General features: G+C 42.5%; 10 protein-coding genes across 10 annotated transcripts; 4 read left to right on the top strand and 6 right to left on the bottom strand.

Moving 5' to 3' along the window:
* Nucleotides 1–96: 96 nt before the first annotated feature.
* On the bottom strand, nt 97–2,351 carry VTP01DRAFT_5085 (uncharacterized protein; the record flags this gene model as incomplete). Its single annotated transcript, XM_069383838.1, has 6 exons — nt 97–500; nt 596–761; nt 1,073–1,311; nt 1,360–1,526; nt 1,670–1,681; nt 2,110–2,351. 6 exons carry the CDS (start codon nt 2,349–2,351, stop codon nt 97–99), a joined length of 1,230 nt encoding a protein of 409 aa, XP_069235685.1.
* Nucleotides 2,352–2,833: 482 nt separating this feature from the next.
* VTP01DRAFT_5084 (uncharacterized protein) lies at nt 2,834–3,331 on the bottom strand (the record flags this gene model as incomplete). Its single annotated transcript, XM_069383837.1, has 3 exons — nt 2,834–2,949; nt 3,011–3,083; nt 3,149–3,331. The coding sequence occupies 3 exons, from the start codon at nt 3,329–3,331 to the stop codon at nt 2,834–2,836; spliced, it is 372 nt and encodes a 123-aa protein (XP_069235684.1).
* A 31-nt stretch (nt 3,332–3,362) lies between these two features.
* Nucleotides 3,363–4,681, bottom strand: VTP01DRAFT_5083 (uncharacterized protein; the record flags this gene model as incomplete). The annotated part of the gene is made up of 8 exons (XM_069383836.1): nt 3,363–3,480; nt 3,565–3,697; nt 3,755–3,858; nt 3,922–3,973; nt 4,033–4,123; nt 4,189–4,263; nt 4,319–4,388; nt 4,455–4,681. 8 exons carry the CDS (start codon nt 4,679–4,681, stop codon nt 3,363–3,365), a joined length of 870 nt encoding a protein of 289 aa, XP_069235683.1.
* Nucleotides 4,682–5,135: 454 nt separating this feature from the next.
* VTP01DRAFT_5082 (uncharacterized protein) lies at nt 5,136–6,313 on the bottom strand (the record flags this gene model as incomplete). The annotated part of the gene is made up of 4 exons (XM_069383835.1): nt 5,136–5,291; nt 5,394–5,612; nt 6,103–6,207; nt 6,278–6,313. 4 exons carry the CDS (start codon nt 6,311–6,313, stop codon nt 5,136–5,138), a joined length of 516 nt encoding a protein of 171 aa, XP_069235682.1.
* A 235-nt stretch (nt 6,314–6,548) lies between these two features.
* VTP01DRAFT_5081 (uncharacterized protein) lies at nt 6,549–8,040 on the top strand (the record flags this gene model as incomplete). The annotated part of the gene is made up of 6 exons (XM_069383834.1): nt 6,549–6,638; nt 6,700–6,781; nt 6,904–7,061; nt 7,116–7,198; nt 7,275–7,746; nt 7,813–8,040. 6 exons carry the CDS (start codon nt 6,549–6,551, stop codon nt 8,038–8,040), a joined length of 1,113 nt encoding a protein of 370 aa, XP_069235681.1.
* Nucleotides 8,041–8,749: 709 nt separating this feature from the next.
* Nucleotides 8,750–10,098, top strand: VTP01DRAFT_5080 (uncharacterized protein; the record flags this gene model as incomplete). The annotated part of the gene is made up of 5 exons (XM_069383833.1): nt 8,750–8,972; nt 9,030–9,055; nt 9,122–9,424; nt 9,503–9,946; nt 10,003–10,098. The coding sequence occupies 5 exons, from the start codon at nt 8,750–8,752 to the stop codon at nt 10,096–10,098; spliced, it is 1,092 nt and encodes a 363-aa protein (XP_069235680.1).
* Nucleotides 10,099–12,736: 2,638 nt separating this feature from the next.
* On the top strand, nt 12,737–13,366 carry VTP01DRAFT_5079 (uncharacterized protein; the record flags this gene model as incomplete). Its single annotated transcript, XM_069383831.1, has 2 exons — nt 12,737–13,105; nt 13,304–13,366. 2 exons carry the CDS (start codon nt 12,737–12,739, stop codon nt 13,364–13,366), a joined length of 432 nt encoding a protein of 143 aa, XP_069235679.1.
* Nucleotides 13,367–13,557: 191 nt separating this feature from the next.
* Nucleotides 13,558–13,899, top strand: VTP01DRAFT_5078 (uncharacterized protein; the record flags this gene model as incomplete). The annotated part of the gene is made up of 1 exon (XM_069383830.1): nt 13,558–13,899. The coding sequence occupies one exon, from the start codon at nt 13,558–13,560 to the stop codon at nt 13,897–13,899; it is 342 nt and encodes a 113-aa protein (XP_069235678.1).
* A 1,430-nt stretch (nt 13,900–15,329) lies between these two features.
* VTP01DRAFT_5077 (uncharacterized protein) lies at nt 15,330–16,343 on the bottom strand (the record flags this gene model as incomplete). Its single annotated transcript, XM_069383829.1, has 3 exons — nt 15,330–15,862; nt 15,930–16,009; nt 16,069–16,343. 3 exons carry the CDS (start codon nt 16,341–16,343, stop codon nt 15,330–15,332), a joined length of 888 nt encoding a protein of 295 aa, XP_069235677.1.
* Nucleotides 16,344–16,377: 34 nt separating this feature from the next.
* Nucleotides 16,378–16,602, bottom strand: VTP01DRAFT_5076 (uncharacterized protein; the record flags this gene model as incomplete). Its single annotated transcript, XM_069383828.1, has 1 exon — nt 16,378–16,602. One exon carries the CDS (start codon nt 16,600–16,602, stop codon nt 16,378–16,380), a length of 225 nt encoding a protein of 74 aa, XP_069235676.1.
* Between the last annotated feature and the right edge of the window lie 243 nt (nt 16,603–16,845).

Below are 16,845 nucleotides of genomic sequence, written 5' to 3'. Positions count from 1 at the left end.
CCATATTTGGAGCTAATGAGATACAGGAACGATTCGACTTTTTCTTAGATTTTACTGATGCGGCGATATATCGACCAGTAGGAAGGGTAAACTCTTTTAAGTGACCGTTTTTCGTCGCTTTTCATGGTAGTGGGCTTTCAGACTATTATGGTCCTCATAGTTTCTGAACGCTCCTGTGGCACGACCTCGTTCAAAACATGTCTTCCAGTTCATTCTCTTTTTACCAAGGCTGGCCATAAAGGCTTCAATGAAAAGGAAATCCGGCGCGCTGTGTTTCCCCGCGTCAGGAAGGAGATCATCGTTTCTAGGTCCTTCCTGTCGTCTTTTGGTTTTCTCTGGCAAGTCCTTGGACTCGGGCATAGGTGACGTAGGCTCGGTGGAATCAATGCTCTGATACTTCCGTTTACATGTGCGGAGGTAACCCAAGGCATCCTCAGCATAACTGATTGAGCAACTGTTGCTCTGCTGATGGGGGTCCCTTGCGCTTGCAATTATTTTTCCTATCTGCTTTTCCATTTGGTCGCATACATCAAAAAGGACATCCAGTTTGTCCTTTTCAACTGCACATTCGTCCTCAAATATTTCTTTGGCTAACCGATATAGTAGGCCAATCGTACGATCACGTCGCTGTTCGAGGCCCAGGATTGACTGCTTTTGTTTTGCGAAAAAAGGCCCAGAGCAACCATCGGTATCAAAGGGTAATCATTCAGAAAGTTGCTAATGGAATCTGGACTGAGGAGGTCATCCAAGCACACTATGATCTAGGGCGCCCTGTTGTCGGCTGGATGTCTCTATGCCTTTCCAACTTCTACGTGGATATCCATGTCTTGGACGTCGAAAAAAAATCCCGAGACGTCTCCCCCCGACGCTACACCTCCTAAACGTCATCCAATGGATTATAGACCAAACTCGTTTTAAAGGTTGGCCGTCCATCCGGTGTGGAAGTCATAGATCGACCATCCACGGACGAATCCTTGAATATGGACGACCTCCTGAGCATATAGCATTTTCCTGCCCAGAAATGACATGGTATTTGTTGTAGGAATGGAAACTTAGCGCATTCCTCGAATACCGTTGAGACCTCGCTGTGGACGTTTTTGACGGCAAAGATAACAAGAACTGGAGCCAGCTTATAGGTGTCGTGGACAGAAATACAGTAGTTGACTGCACGTCGCATAAATTTCATGTCCACCGTCTGTTGTACTTCAATCAACACCGGCGACAGAGATAACGACGAAGTGTACAGCATATCGGAGCGAGAGCCGTTTGCCCAATGACACGGAGCAGCTTGATAAGTCGCCGCAACCGTACCTGCACTATGTCAGTGCTAAGAGTTAATGTATACGTACATACACCTACCAATGATTGTTCTCGTGATGATATCCATGACCTGTGTTTTTCCTAAGAGTAGTCGGCTTAAAAGATCACTTCCTGGACGGTGTTGAGCTGGTAATGTGAAAGACAGAATCTCTTCGTCAAGATCTGGCTCTTCCGTAAGATCTGAGAAAAAAGTCGAATAAATAAAACTGATAAACGGCACGGCGATTTGCAAGTTTGAATTGCCAACCTTGACTCATAGTCTTTTGTCAGATTGAAAGAGAGACCAAGAAACAAATGAGATACAAGAACGTCAAGGGGCAAAAGTTATCTACCGGTAAGTCCCACTTACCGATAAAGTTCACTTACCGATTACCGTTAAGTCCACTTAAGCACGGGTACACTAATTACTACGGGCGACCTCGGGCGCCACATCCTTTGTAGACATGTTATTAGTTACTTGATATTTGAACGTATGCATTTTGAAAACGAATGCAATACGAATATGTTGGTACAGAAAAGCTTTTTCAATCATTTGTCTCGGCTGGAACTACTTTACACATATCTTCGCTCTAATCATGTTGGTAAGTAAGACTATATTATTTTAAGAAGTCTAACGAAATGATACGTAGAGAAGTATTTGTTTCAGTGAGTGTATTACTGAACATTTATGCATAATGTGACATTAAAGTGTGAAAATCACGATGATTTTTACAAAGGCGACAAAAGGCCTTTTCATATATTTTTTCATTATACAAATAGCTAGAAACGCATTTGCATCGTTCGATTTACTGGTTGTTTTGGCCGGATGACTTGCCCAAACCGCTAAAGACACCAGAGACCTTGTTCTTGGCTTCATCGAACATTTGAGTAGCCTTAGCGCCCATTTCTTCCATCTTGCCGCTGGCATGCTGGCTTTGTCCTTCACCTTGCATGCGTTCGCTGCCTATCCAGTCGCCGGCAGTCTTCTTGGCTTCGCCCATGCCTTGGTTCCAGGTGGCGTTGGTTTGAGAAGGTTGGTTAGAGTTATCCATGATTTCTTGAATATTCAATCAATCGAAAAAACAAGTGTATTGAGCAATATTGCGCAATTCCCGTATTTATACGTTCCAAATATGCAGAGTCAAGGGATTGACGTAGTGTTTAGTTCAGAACCCCTTTCAGCCTGCGTCGGTTGCTATAGGCTCTGTGTCATCTACTTTGAAGTCCAGATCAAGAAGTCTTTCCAAGACGTCATTGCGTGTGCACGCTTCTCGCTTTGTCATACACTGTATGTCACATTTCTTCGAAGTACTATCCAGATAAACCAGATACATGACAATCGTAAATAAACAATCTGAAGAGGATATATTGTTCGTTCGCATCAGCGCAGGGTTCTTTGCAGCGGGACAAACCCTGCGGAATCATTCGAACCCTGGTAAACGACGGATTCAAATGTGAAACTAGCTAACCAAAGTGTTTCTCGTTAGAAACATCAAGACCGTTTCCACGGGAACAACCGAGTCTGGCTCGTAGATCACGATAAGATCGATTTAATGAATGCCTGTAGTTTCTTCTCTGCAAAAGCTAACAACATTTCATCCTGGTTACCCAAATCTAGCGATACGAAAAACTGTTGTCCATATTTGGCGGCTACATGAGTCGATTAGCATGAAGTCGATACAAACACGCGAAAAAGTTCTGGCGCTTTTACCTAACCGTCTAGCCAAATTGCGGCTTGCTTCTGATACATCCAGACCCATGACTGCAGTCGCGGCCGGAGAGCTCTGTTATAATTTTCATAATAGTCGTTTAGCACAGCTGCTTCCAGTTCCTGCCCCAGTCTCTTTACCGTATATGTTACCTGAGTACCGAATGCCGGCATGGCGACAGAGAGATCATTTAGTTTTGCTTGTTGCTTTCCCACCCATACGAACAGTGATTTGTTCATTTGTATGGCCTGAAAGTAGATTGTCTCGGAAACATAGACATGGCTCGTTTGGTGTATAAGGAACTGTGGTTCTGACGCTTCCATGGACGCGTTGAATGAAGGAATAGGTTTATTCTCAGCGACCTTTGTACACGGGTTTTCTCTTTTCTTTAAATGCTCTCAATCCTTCTAATCTATCTTCTGTATGCAAAATTTGTGCATAGTATGCTTGCTCAATCTCAAGGCCAGTGTCACTAAATGGTAGAATTAGTTTGTTAGTATGGATGATTCTGTCTCAGTGCAAAATGGAAATATCAAAAATTAGTCGTTTAACGTACATATCCAGATGACTGCCGTGATCAACAGCTAGCTTTGCCTTTTGTACTGCAAGAGGAGCTTGTGGTATGATTGATTGTGCAATCGCTATGGCTTTTTCATAGGCGCCTTCGTCTGCGGCGTAGTTTACAATACCTAGAGCATATACATAAGCTTATGTCTCTTATTCATTTGTGGCAGGCTGACTGTTACCATAGTTGTGAGCCTGTTTGTAATCAAGAGCAGCTGCTGTGAAGATAAGCTCTTTTGCTTTAGAGGCTCCAATCAATCGAGGCAATCTCTGGGTTCCTCCAGCTCTGTGAAAACCCTCTTATTAGTCCATGACTCGTTCAAATATTGCATAGCTTTGCGCCACTTACCCAGGAATGATCGCCAACTTGGTTTCAGGAAGACCAATCTTTGCACCAGGCCCTACGATATGTCAGAGACCGATGTCGGGGGTTGCTAGTAAGAACGGCGTTTGTCGTTACCTGCTACACGCATATCACAGGCAAGTGCCATCTCCAAACCACCTCCTAGGGCTGCACCGTCAATAGCTGCAATTGTAGGAATAGGCAGCGTCTGATATGATATCCATATATGAGTATATTCTAACAATGGATATACCTCATTGTGGCACTTCTTACCTCCAGTTCGCGGTATGCTTGGCGCAAAGAATACAAGAATTGAGTTACTTGCGATGGTGTCATGGTAGCTCTTTCCTGAAGTATCTGTTAGCATATCCACCAATCTTATTATGAACTTGTCGTTCTTTACCTTCAAGTCAGCTCCTGCGCAAAAGACGCCATTGACAAGACTTTGAATTACCAATACTCGCGACTGCTCGCTATATTGTAATGCTTATCTTAAGCACACCATATATACATAACCCTATTCACTATCCTTTATCTACCTTGCAAAGCGAATGTCGGCAAGTGCCTGTCGAAATTCGCCGAGGAGCTTGACGGAAAGAGCATTGCGGGCAGCAGGTCGATCGAGCTTCAGAACTGTAATACCTTCGTATTCGCCTGTCAAGTGTTCCAAATACGCCTCCTTTGCGGTACTTTGAGCATGGACCCGGCGCACCAAGACGGCATTGCGAGCGAAATGACGAAAGCTTCCTGCCCTTGACAGCAACATATTTGCAATATGCAGAGAGAACCAGCGTGGGAAAACTGGCGATTCAATTTTAAGCACTTGGCTGGTGCTACCTAATCAACATAATTCATATTTTGTTGCTTCTCATTTTTCTAATCTTTTTCTTACATTAACTGTGTTTATCTTTTGTTCAACACCTTTTTAAAAACCAAGTAGTATGTAAACCTATTCTGCCAATACATATAATTTTTCGTTTAACATGTTCCTTTCGATAAATAGCTCAAATTATCCCTTGGGGAACGTAACCCAAACCAGAGCGCGCGTGGACACTGCGACGCGCATGGATGCGACGCAACATTCCAAGGAATAGACTAGCGTTACCCAGTCTGGATTGTTTAAGAAGAGGAAGGACATAAAGGTGGGCCAGGGACAGTTGAATGCTCAAAATTGAGTCACCGAGTTTATGCAGAGTACTACACCGCTTCTCGGAGTCGTACTAGGGTCCTCTTTCGAGGAATCCGCCGAGATACGTCATTCTGCCCTTTACACTATCAGTGCGCATCCTAAGGCTATCCAGGTCTTTTGGAAGTAGCGATAACTTTCCCTCGTTGTCGCGCAAAGCTTCAGAGAATTGCTTCGGCTTGGTACCGGCCTTAAACCATTTTCAATCTTGTAGCGAGATCCTCTTCGTTTTGATGGAAGACAAAAGCATCTTCCATCATTGCATAGTTATGTTGAACGTTAATCTCTTGACCTCCCAGCGACGTCTCCAACTGAAAATGCCTTGACGGTGAAAAGACAATTCTGTCGTAAGGAATCGCCCTTGATCTTTGACGGTGGCAGCGGTCAGATTATGGTTGTTACGGGAAGTTCCTCCACAATGACACTGAAGTGACAAGTGACGAACGCTGCTGGACTTCGTCCTAACAGCATAGCCATCCCAACGCGAAATAACGTGAGTAGCTTGCTTCAGCTTTTCATGGTTTTCAAGTCAATAATTCAGCGAATCAGACATTGCTTTGTTCGAGACAAATTCGGACGGCTAGGCTGTTGTGTCAGAAGGAAATCCTTTAAAGTGTTATCAAGTAGAATGTCTATAGGTTCCTTTCTATTATCAACACTCATATGTCAGCATACAGGTCGAAGGTGTAAACTGGCTCCTTGATCGACAGCGGAACAGTACTGGAGCAATATTAGCGAATGAAATGGGATTAGGGAAGCCAATACAGACAATTGCATTCGTGAATCGCCTGTGAAAGAAGACGCTGATCGTTGGTCCGTTATCCTAAGTTGTTATATCTATAAAAATACCATATATTCACTCGGTTCTAGCCTTGTGCGTCAGTGGTTAAACGAACTGGATCTTTGGGCGTCGGACATTCCGAAGATCTTCCTTTGGGAGAACAAAAATCTTTTCAATATTTATTGACCTAAAAGCCCATTGACGAAAGCTATACCTCTACCTTTTTCTTGCGAAGGTCGACCTCCACGGGAATAACTGGGCGGTCTACCTCCCAGCGGGCAAGCTTGCCACTGGCCTTGTCCAGTTCTTTGAGGAATCTGTTGACCTAGACGTAATGCATTTAATATCATTGTCTCTTTATATTATAAAGACCAAAGTACTACTAAAGTACTCGCCAAGTGGAGCGAAGAATCTTGTGTTTTCGTCATCATCAGACATGAGGCCGTTATAACGGACAGGAAGAAGTTATGTTATAAAATCAATAGGTAGAGCATAGCCGTGTCCAGCAAAATGTAGAAGCACTTAGCAGGTGTAATTTTCCAAGGATATTTTCACAAATGGATTTATTATGGCTGAAAAGGTGGCACCGCTATCGATAATCCCAGAAGCCTCTTATCCTGTAGAACGATAGGAATGAAGAGTGAGCTACTGGATTGTGAGGTGGTAATGGTTCTCGACATCTTCGTTGGCCTGCTTGGACTTGATATCCATATCAGTCATTATGGCAGTCAGAAGGTCGTCCTCGTTGACCGGATGGTTCGCGTGTTCCGTCTGCAATAGACGAGGAATCTCATTAGGTGTGGACTGAGACCAACAGGTGCCAGATAGTCTATTGGCAAATGCATTGCTGCGTCTGGAAGCCAACTACATCTCAAAAAGCGAGATTAGTATCGAGGAATGTAAAATTCATGAAGAGTACATTGTAGACAGGAACAGCGGGTCAAAATTCAAGAGCGTCTTGACTGGGTTCGCAAATGGGAGGGAACCGATATGGACTTCAGGACTAATTGTGTCTTCCTAGATGAGTCTGCCTTCCATGTCAACATGAAGCGCAGTATGGCCTGGTCAAAGAAAGGTTCGCCTGCAATAGTCACTGTGCCCAAAACACGAGTGCAGACAACCGCCATTTCGGGCACGATCTCTGCCTCAGGTCTAATTAACAACCCTGTTCCTTCTGCGGCAAGTCGTTTGCTTTAGTCGAATACCATCCAATATGTGGAAGATGAACTGCAGGCCGCCAAGGATGAGGCTCTGCTTCCGACGACCACTCACACCGTTGCGACTCTGGAACACGTCGTCCATCGATATGCTGCGCGGTATTTGGAGGCAGTTGTGCTGCTTGGAGATCACTGGTTTTTCATCACCAACGTGGATGTTTTTGTTGCATAATAGGCGGACGCTCGATGATTGCGCGCACAACAACATCGTGCAATTCCGGCAGACTGCTGAGGCGCATATTCGCCCCAAAACCGCTTACGGTTCAGACAACTACGAGCTATCCCTCTACATTGGGCACCTGGAGCTTCCTGTGATCGGCGGTTTCATTGGAGATATCGTATCTGATCGTTGCTCAGCTTTTTTGGGATCTTCAATTCGGGGTCTTCCAAACACATTGCAGCAATCGCACACAACGTCTAAGATTCTTGTGCGCGCCGACGACCCTGTGGAGTATACAGCATCGAACCGTTTGCTACGACAGTATGCCAAATATTGCAGCCGCTTTCTGTGGTCTTTTCATAGCAGACGTTTTGTTTTGAAAGGCTTTCATCCTGCCAATCCATTGGACTTCTCGAGCCATCCTTCTGTCACCAGCATGAAAAGATACCAAACACATAGCATAGTATCAAGTATTCTTGGATGCATTGCACGCTCAAGTGTGACAACGGACGATTTGCTAACAACTTGTAATTATGTGCAAGACGAATGCTAGTTTCTCGAAAGCGTCATCCACTACTGCCACAACTTTTCGGCGGTGAAAGCATCCCTTCCCAAAGCGGCTGGCAAAACGACGTATATCACTTGTATTATCGCCATTCTAGAGTCCTTTGAACAAGCAGTGGAAACAAATGACGAAGCCAACAATCTCTTGTCAGAACTGCCAGCCCTAAAGCAAATGACAATAGCATTGATGAATGATGGATATGCCATTGCTCTCTAAAGTGCCAACGAAAAGATCATTGCCGAGTTTATCAGGGCGCATCCCATTTACAAATTGACTCCCATGTAACTTACCTACTTCCACCAATCCATATCCGTGATAATTCCCTTCAATACCTTGTACTCATGAATCCAATACTCATGATGCCATAACCCTATCGATCCCTTTCATAACTTGACTCATGAATCCAACGTGTACACTTATAACCTATGTAGAGCATCCTGGAGAAACATTCCCCAATTTGTTTCTGTTTCTATTGATGCCTAGATCCTCATGGTAGTTACAAAAAGTTGGACAAAGGACTGAAGAGCATTGAACAATTCCCTTCATATTCATTCCTTTCTCATCTGAAGTCATTTTTCATGTTAAGGTATCTAGCTCGTACGATTGGATCTGACAGCCACGAAGACTCGATCCAAGAATTCTGACGAGCAATACCAGCCAGCCCATGTCTGTTCCATACGTATACAAACATGGAGTACAATCCCATGCCCCAAAACGACGAGTTATAGCACCCTATGTATACTGCCAAACTCGCACTAAGGAGCCAAAGGAAAGCGGCGACTGTACACAGCCTGACACTGTAACCTGAGTCTATTGGTATTATATATAAACTACGCTGAGGTTCCTGAAAGGTTAATAAATTACTGCTTGTTAGAGCTCTTTTTTCCTCTTGAAGTGATTATCACAAACTATTCTCGATTTCAAAATGAGCTTTGCTAACCAACAAACTACCGTCGATTTAACCGAGACTTTGACATCTCATGCCACTACTTTCATGGATCTTATTCAAGTGACTGAAAATGGAATAATCAGAGAAAGAATGTATTTGTCGAAGGAGGACGTTCGTTCCGCTGTCAACGCGTATGGAGCTAAAAACAACATCGTATTCAGCACTAAAGGCTCTGGAGAGTATGCTATCACGCTTGTTTGTAAGCACTCGGGTGCTTATCGGGTTCCAAACTCGGTTACTTATGAGACTGAGACAGCCAAGCGAGTTAAGAGAAGCCAAAAGGTTGGTTGTGGCTGTTATATCAAGGCCAAGCCAAGCAAAATGGGAGGCTGGTATATTCACCAATAGGAAAGCAACCACAACCATCCCAGTCCCAAAAGAAGAGACATGTATGCTAAGTACAGAGTCCAACTTGAAGAAGTAGAAGTGAAGATTAAAGGACTCCTTCAAGGCGGCTTGAACCCCAACGCCGTACTCACGGTCTTGAAGTCGGAAGGGGTTTATAACACTACTACGAAAGATCTCGAGAACCGTCAGTATAATTTGTTCAAGTCCGAGTACGGCAAGAAAACGTTCGATTACATCGTTAATTTGCAAGACGAGGAATATATTGTGAATTACACAACGAAAGAAACCAACGAGATTGACGTGGTATTTTTTTGCCATGAGCAGGCCGTACTCAAAGTGTGATGTATGCCTGAAAGTTTGATCATTGACGCTACATATAAGCTCAATGCCCATAAGCTTGTCTTCGTTGACATTGTTGGAACCAGTAATGTTATGTCTAAGAAGCACGGAACATTAGCCACGTTTGAAATAGCTGGTGCTTGGATCCGTGAAGAGCACACCTACTGCTACGAGTGGGTACTTACCTGCTTGAAGGATACGATATGGCCTACATCGCTTGAAGCTAAGATTCGTCTTCCTTCAGTTATTGTTACCGAAAATGAGAAGGCTCTTAGATCAGCGATCACAACAGTTTTTCCAACTTCACGCAACTTACTCTGCTGCATTCATTTGGAAAAAAATTTTGTGATCAATTTGATGAATGAAGTTGCAGAAACAGACAAAGATAAGAAGGAGCTTATAAAGTTGGATATATTAGCCATGTTTAAGAATATAGCCTTTAGCGCAAATAATAAGAGAAAGGCACATAATGAAGATGAAGATGCTGTATGTTAGCTAGGAGTAATCCATATGAACATTAATGGTATTAATTCCAGATATAGGCCTTGAATAGTCATAAAGTGATCGAATCTATGGAGGATGAAGTAGTTGATTTGACTGAAAAATGTCAAAAAATAAAAATATTGAACCAAGAATGAACAAAGCAACCGACTACATTGATCGGTACGTAAGCAGTGCTGCTATTATACTTTGTAGCTTATTCACCGAAATTAACTAATCTTGCTGTTCATTACGTCTTCTAGTATGATGAAAGAAGCAGAGCATTGGACTCAATATCATACATACAACTGTATGCATTTTAATAACAGATCTACGAATAGGTTGAGAGCTCCCATTCTTCACTCAAGCACTCGCTCCAGTCATCATCCAGCACGATTAAAGTCGCAACAGATAAGATAGACCAATGGATGAAAAGAAGAGTAAGTATCTGATCCAGAGAAAAGAATATTATACATGAAAGTTGAGTTTTATATAACTATTGTATTAAATTATATAGGAAGATGAACGTCAGCATAAATCAACCATTGAAAGTCTTTCTTACAGAACAGACTATTTCAAACAATCCGATGTTTTTAAGAAGTTACCTGGATTGATACAATAAGTTCATGAATTTGCCTTTGATACCATCTTCAAGGAATTAGTGAAAATTAAGACGGCCGAAGTGCCCATTACATTTCAGGAAAATTGTTCGTGCGCCGTAAGGCTTCATTTTAACTTACCCTGCAAGCATGCTTTGTCCTTAATACCTGGTGATATCCCTTTGTCGATCGTGGCTAGAAGATGGCCTATCAACTTTTATGAAGGAGATAGTGGTAAGTGTCTTGCACTATATTCTCGGATCGTAATTAACTGTAATAACCGGTCTTGTAATATAATAGAAAAAGTGCCATATTCAGCAGAAAAATACTTAACAAGCAATAGATATGATGTAGCTAATTATGAAGAAGGTAGCGTCAATTAAGGCTTTCACGTTTGCTTTATTACTAACATCCTTAATAAATAGCTCCAAACCATTTATAAGACGCAAATTCGAATAGCGTAGAAGTACAAAGTCAAACAACCATCAAAAAAGATGTAATAGTAGTCGATGAAGTATTTGAGAACGAAGAAATAGCATGTTGTAGTAGCCAAGCAGAAAATATTGTAGAAAGCTTTGTAGAAGAAGTAAAAGAAGATCTTGGTAAGTTTTAATAGACTCAATACAGAGTATTTGCATAAAGCCACAATAGATCATAGCAACTAAGTTTCTCTTATAGAACCGTACAGAAAAGTATCAGATGAGCTATTTGCTCCATCCTTTTTACCTGCATTGACGTTTGCAGAAGTTTTTGACTCGCTAGTCTCTGTCCAAGATAAATTGGACATGATCAAAGAGATAACGCAGATAGCCGCTGCAAAAAAGGCAGAAAAGCTGAAGCATGTCCTTCCGCCTCCTATTAATGAAAATAACAAAGGGCGCCCTAAAGGCACGAAAAGAAGAGAAATACATCTAGAGATAATAGAGAAGAAAGAAGCGAAGAAATTGAAGTTGCAGGAAAAAGAAAAGTAATGTCAAGCGGCATATACATGAGATTTCTGCTATTAACTTTTTTGTTAATAGCATACAGGGAGCTAGCAGCAATGAAAATTGTAATTAAGCCCATTAATTATCTTAATATACAAGATTCACAGAAGAGAAAAATGGAGCTTGTGCTGGATCCAGAAGAGACGGAAATTGCGGCTTCCGCTGTATTGCGCACGCAATCTATGGGGGATCAAAACCTTAGAATGCGTGTAAAGGAAGAAACAAAGTAATATAGTAATTTTTTTGACGCTATCTTCACAAAAGCTAAGATAAAGGACACTTAAGTAACCCAATATATTGATTTCAAAGAAATACTGTTGTCGTGGTGGCCTTGATTGATAAAGCAAACTAATATCCTTGATCTCTGAATATGCTCAACGTGCAGTGTGTAGTGTGCAGTCTGCTGTGCATTGCAGTGCAAATGTGCTGTGCAAATAGCAATTCCCGTATTTTCTGGTGCGCGAAGTGTTTCCCAAACAAAAAGCTCGCACTTGCCTCTTTACGCAGTACCAGACTGTGCGTGTACAGAATTGGTTTGCTCCACACTTCCATGCTCGTACGCACAAGACAAGTGGTGCACTCGTCCGCCCACACATAGTGGCCTGATTGATGTCCTCCCCTTATTGCTCGTTTCATCTGCGTTCTACAATGGGATTTTTTCATAAGCTGGTCAGTCAAAGCGATGTGTGCTCTAAATAGAATTTATTTGCTGATCATGCTCACTTTATAAACGGCTGACGTTCCCTCTATTCCTGGATCCATATATCGTATAGCTACTGGTGCTCTCCCATTTCCATTGCGGGACGATCATTGCCCAGTATGACGCACTGACGCTGCCAATTGACCAAATTCAGGACGATGACTTCTCGGCAATCCAAAAGTCTGCTGTCTACGGCATATAATGAATTGTCCAGTTTCCTAGCAACAAGGTTTGAATACTACCGTTTACGACGCTGGTCGCTGTTGTGCTCTGGAACACAACTGTAGCTTTGCCTCAATGCTTAGGATAACTACATAGCAATCATTTGATAACCTTAATTACTATGAAATCCATCCGCACGTTTAATAGGATCATCAACATATTTACCTGACATATCCTTTTGATCTAACCCAAAGCAAGCTATTATGAGAAACCTGAGGTGATGGTGTTTATCAATGGTTCCGGTAGTAGCAAGCATTCATGGGGTAATTTAGTCGTACGTTGGGGCTACATGGAGTTCCTGGCCTTAGGGGGCTATTGTGGCCAATGGGGTTCGCAATCAAGGATGGCATTCTGTGGTTCTGCCCTTCCAAAAGTTATCATCGACGTATTGCAGCCTGATACCCAATTTGATGTCAACGTTCCCGAGGAGCCTGTTCCCCGCGTTAAGAGCCCAAGTTTTTTGCGGGATTACACAAAGACTCCAGCTGCGTACAAATGGTCGCTCGAGAGCGAGCGTTTTGCCAAAGTCCAAACCCTCCGCGCCGCTCACCCACTCAGTCTATCAATACACTATGCAAATAATCGGTACACCAACTACCAGACTGTAGCCAGTTATGTGTTGTCAATTATTATTAGCAAGGCCTTTAACAACATCAACGTAATATGGTGTTATACTTATGCAAATATAACTTGACACAATACAATGAAAAAGAGACAAATAAATCAATTAGAACCTGAATAGGCCAAAAGACAACTACTTTATTTACGGCTTCAATCGTGTCTTCTATTTATACTGTTGAATTGGTAATTAATTATCCTTTGATTTAAACTGAGAACAATGTCAATAACTAATCAGGTGCCTACGATCAAGGTGTACATGGCCTTTAGCACTGACCATGGCTTGCCATTGGTCTTGTAATTAATACTGATCATATATGGTGATGATTATGTGACGATCTGATCTTTTATCTTATTTAAACTAAGCTTGAGAACAACAAGATCGAAGCTGTCAATCAAACTGTACTTCAATAAGCTTGTGATACATTTAGTTATGATCTGTCAGTCAGATCATAGTGGTAAAGGAGAGGATCTAGGCTTTGTATACAACATATGGCTCTGTCTCTCGTATACAAGCTCAAAGATATCCAGGCCGTAGCTGGTGGCGACAAGACAAAAAAACGAACTACAGCAAGACGCTCAAACGCACTTCCTTTTTCCCGATTACGCCAGCTTGCTACGACTAAAGGACCTAGCCTGGTGAAAATCTTGGATATTTTATGTGACATTGAATCATTTGTCGATATGAACCTAAGAATGACCAGCCTGGCACCATTGTTGGTGGATAATGGGTTTAGGAAAAAGGCAGTTAATATGTACAATAGTGTAGTTGCTCCTGCAGTTGGGACATTGAACCAAATCACCGTTGCGAATCTTAAAATAATATCGTTCTGAATGCATAAAAGGTGACTTTCTATGTTTTGGGCATTAGTGAAGTAGCCCCTTAAGTGCAGCTCCGAGAACACCATCAGCGAGGTTATATTCAGAAGTAGCAAGTAAATGGGTCAGCATTTACTGTTTACAAGCAAGACAACGGGAGAAAGATCAGGCAAGGCTTCCAGTAAGTGGTGGTGGTGGTTTTTTTTTTTTGACGGAGCCGAGCACACTACTGACAAGGACCTATTTAGGAGCGACGAGTTGATGCAAGAACGGTCCAAGTTCAGGGCAGGTGGCTCACATTCACTCGACTGGCTTAATTTGGGCCTCGTGGCTCATTTTTGATGGAATGACTCAATTTCAGACTGCTGGCCCATTTTCTCTGGTTCTGGTCAAATTCAACTTCCAACACTGTAAGCGAGTCTGGGCTATGTACTTGTCCTAAAAATGACCTCCGTGTCAGAGTCTCAGGCTACATTCTTCTTCATAGTTGTTTGACGTGCTATTGTGCGGCCCTTATGATAGGCAAGACTGCTGACATCTGACAATATGCAGAACAAGAATGATCGTAAGGATACAGCTTTCTATCTTGTTATACCATCTTTGTTCGTTCTTGTATATTGTTACTGTTTCTATGTCTACTTCGCTTAATAGACTATTAGGGTATGGATCCATTAGCGTTTTTGTATAATCCTTGTCAATCACATGGCGTAAAGGCTCTTCTGCCGTCAGTAATGACTCGGTGCAACAAGGGAATGGTCCGCACGATAACCAAGCAACCATCCGACTCACAGAGATCAGCAACATCAACTCAAGCAAGTGGAGATTTATTGAACTGCGACATGCTATAATTCCTATGGCCTGGGCAAAGCGCAACAGTAGAGATTTGATCGAAACTCTCCACGTGAGTAGGGTTTTTGGTTGTTTTTCATAAAGCAGCTGCTAACAAGCTTTTTTTTTGGTTGTATCAGCAAGGACCATCCGCTAAGGATTCATGCGCTTTACAAATACATTAGTTCTAGCGTATTGTCAAGGATATATAAAGCGCTTAATATAGCGCTTCAAAGCCTGCTGATTACTTTGTTTCAAATAAATTGTCAATGGTCCTTCAATATGAACTTAACCTGCAAAGTGCATTTGGAGTCCGAGGCTCTTCAGTGATATGTTGATTCTCGATCCTCCCAAAACTTAACATTTTTTAAATGCAAAAACGTTGTGTTTTAAGTGAATACGACTTACATAGCGTGGCAAGCGCGAACATCTGAGGGTAGCGACTTGATTTGAATGCGACTTATGCACTCTTTTCCCAGAAATCTTTGCGCGCGATACACAGAAAAAGTTGTCGCACAGAAGCGAAATCTATTTGCATGGCGAGCAGATCACTTTTTTTTGATATTCTCATATGGATATAGTTATGGTGAATTGGTAGAGAATAACGGAGAGGAACGTCACAGTTTCTCTCCGTTGCGACAGTTATCTAAGCATCTGTAGGAATGAGACACAAAGCTTTCGAAATCGTTCAGCTTTAAACTATAGGATGCTTCGCTGATTCGAGTCATCAACGTTTCATTTTCCAAGAACCTGTTGCGCTTAACTTTGCTCTTAACAACCGACCAGAACTGCTCAATGGGATTGAGCTCAGGCGAATATGATGGAAGATGAGCACATCTATACCCTCGAGTCTCGATATACTTAGAAATATCATCAGCCTTATGAATAGGAGCATCATCCATTACCAAGTGATGGCCCTTCATGTGCTCATGTTTATCCATCTCATCCATGGTAGCTTTAAGGAAGCTTAGATAATGTTCAGTTACAGTTCCTTTGCTTATAACTTCAGAATGACCAGCCCTCTTTCTTTTCTTGGCCGGTGCCTGTGGGAGTCTCAAGCTGCACTTAATCAGACCAGATGCAGAGACTGCACCCAAGATAGTGGTCGTTTTTGCTCTTGTTTTTGGCACTGTAACCACTGCAGAAGACCCTTTTTTTTGACCATGCCATGCTGCGCTTCATGTTAATATGGAAGGCAGGCTCATCAAGAAAGACACAGTTGTTTTTAAAGTCAATGTCGGTCATGTCCCATCTGCGCACCCAGTCAAGGCGCTCTTGAATCTTAGCCTCGCTATTTCTGTCTACAGGTTGAAACCGAGCTTTTTTAATGACAAGTTGCATTCCTTCCTCACAAACCGATATACAGTCGTTCTGGACACCTTCACTCCCTCAAATCGTTGAAGCAGTCGCTCCATCAACTGTTCTAGGACAATCGACGGATTCTCGTCAACGCATTCTAAAATAACTTTATTATGCTCTTCATTAAGGATACACGGACGACCAGCGCTTTTACGCTTTTTAAAAATGCTGTCAAGGTCCTTTTCATACTGTAACGCCCATCTTTGTGCTGAACGAACATGTATTCCTAGCTGCTTTGCAGCAGCTGTCGCACTCAAAACCTTCTCAAACATCAGTTTGAAAAATCTCGCCTTATCTTGGTTCGTGTTAAGTTGTGTAGGCTCGCTTGGGAGTCCGTTCTCTCATGCGAATGTCTTTGTTCTTTGGCTCGTCGACATGCGTAGCAACAGACTCATGGTTGCGGTCGCAAGATATACCACGCAAATATTCCGTGTGAGAACTAACGGTTTGAAGAGCGTACACTTCCTCTTCAACGACATAGTCCATGGGCTCAAGACAGCCATACTCATCAACAACATTGGCCCTGCCCATCTTCATAGCGAAATTGGTTGCTCATTTCGATTTTAGAAAATGTATAGATGAATAAAGATGAAGAAAAACCACAGCGCCTGAGAAGCTGACGTGTTTATACAGGGATGGATTTGCCAAACCTTCTTGTGCGACATCTTTTCCTGTGTAGGCGACATTTGATTTATCATCGTGCGCAAAGATTTCTGGGCAAATACGACTTCTATTTTTGTTAACCTGCGACTTCAGAATTGGCGGGGTGCGACT

Source organism: Rhizomucor pusillus (assembly GCF_041956525.1).
Source record: "Rhizomucor pusillus strain CBS 183.67 unplaced genomic scaffold VTP01scaffold_20, whole genome shotgun sequence".
Lineage (NCBI taxonomy): Eukaryota > Fungi > Mucoromycota > Mucoromycetes > Mucorales > Lichtheimiaceae > Rhizomucor > Rhizomucor pusillus.
This window is presented reverse-complemented; position numbering and strand designations above follow the sequence as displayed.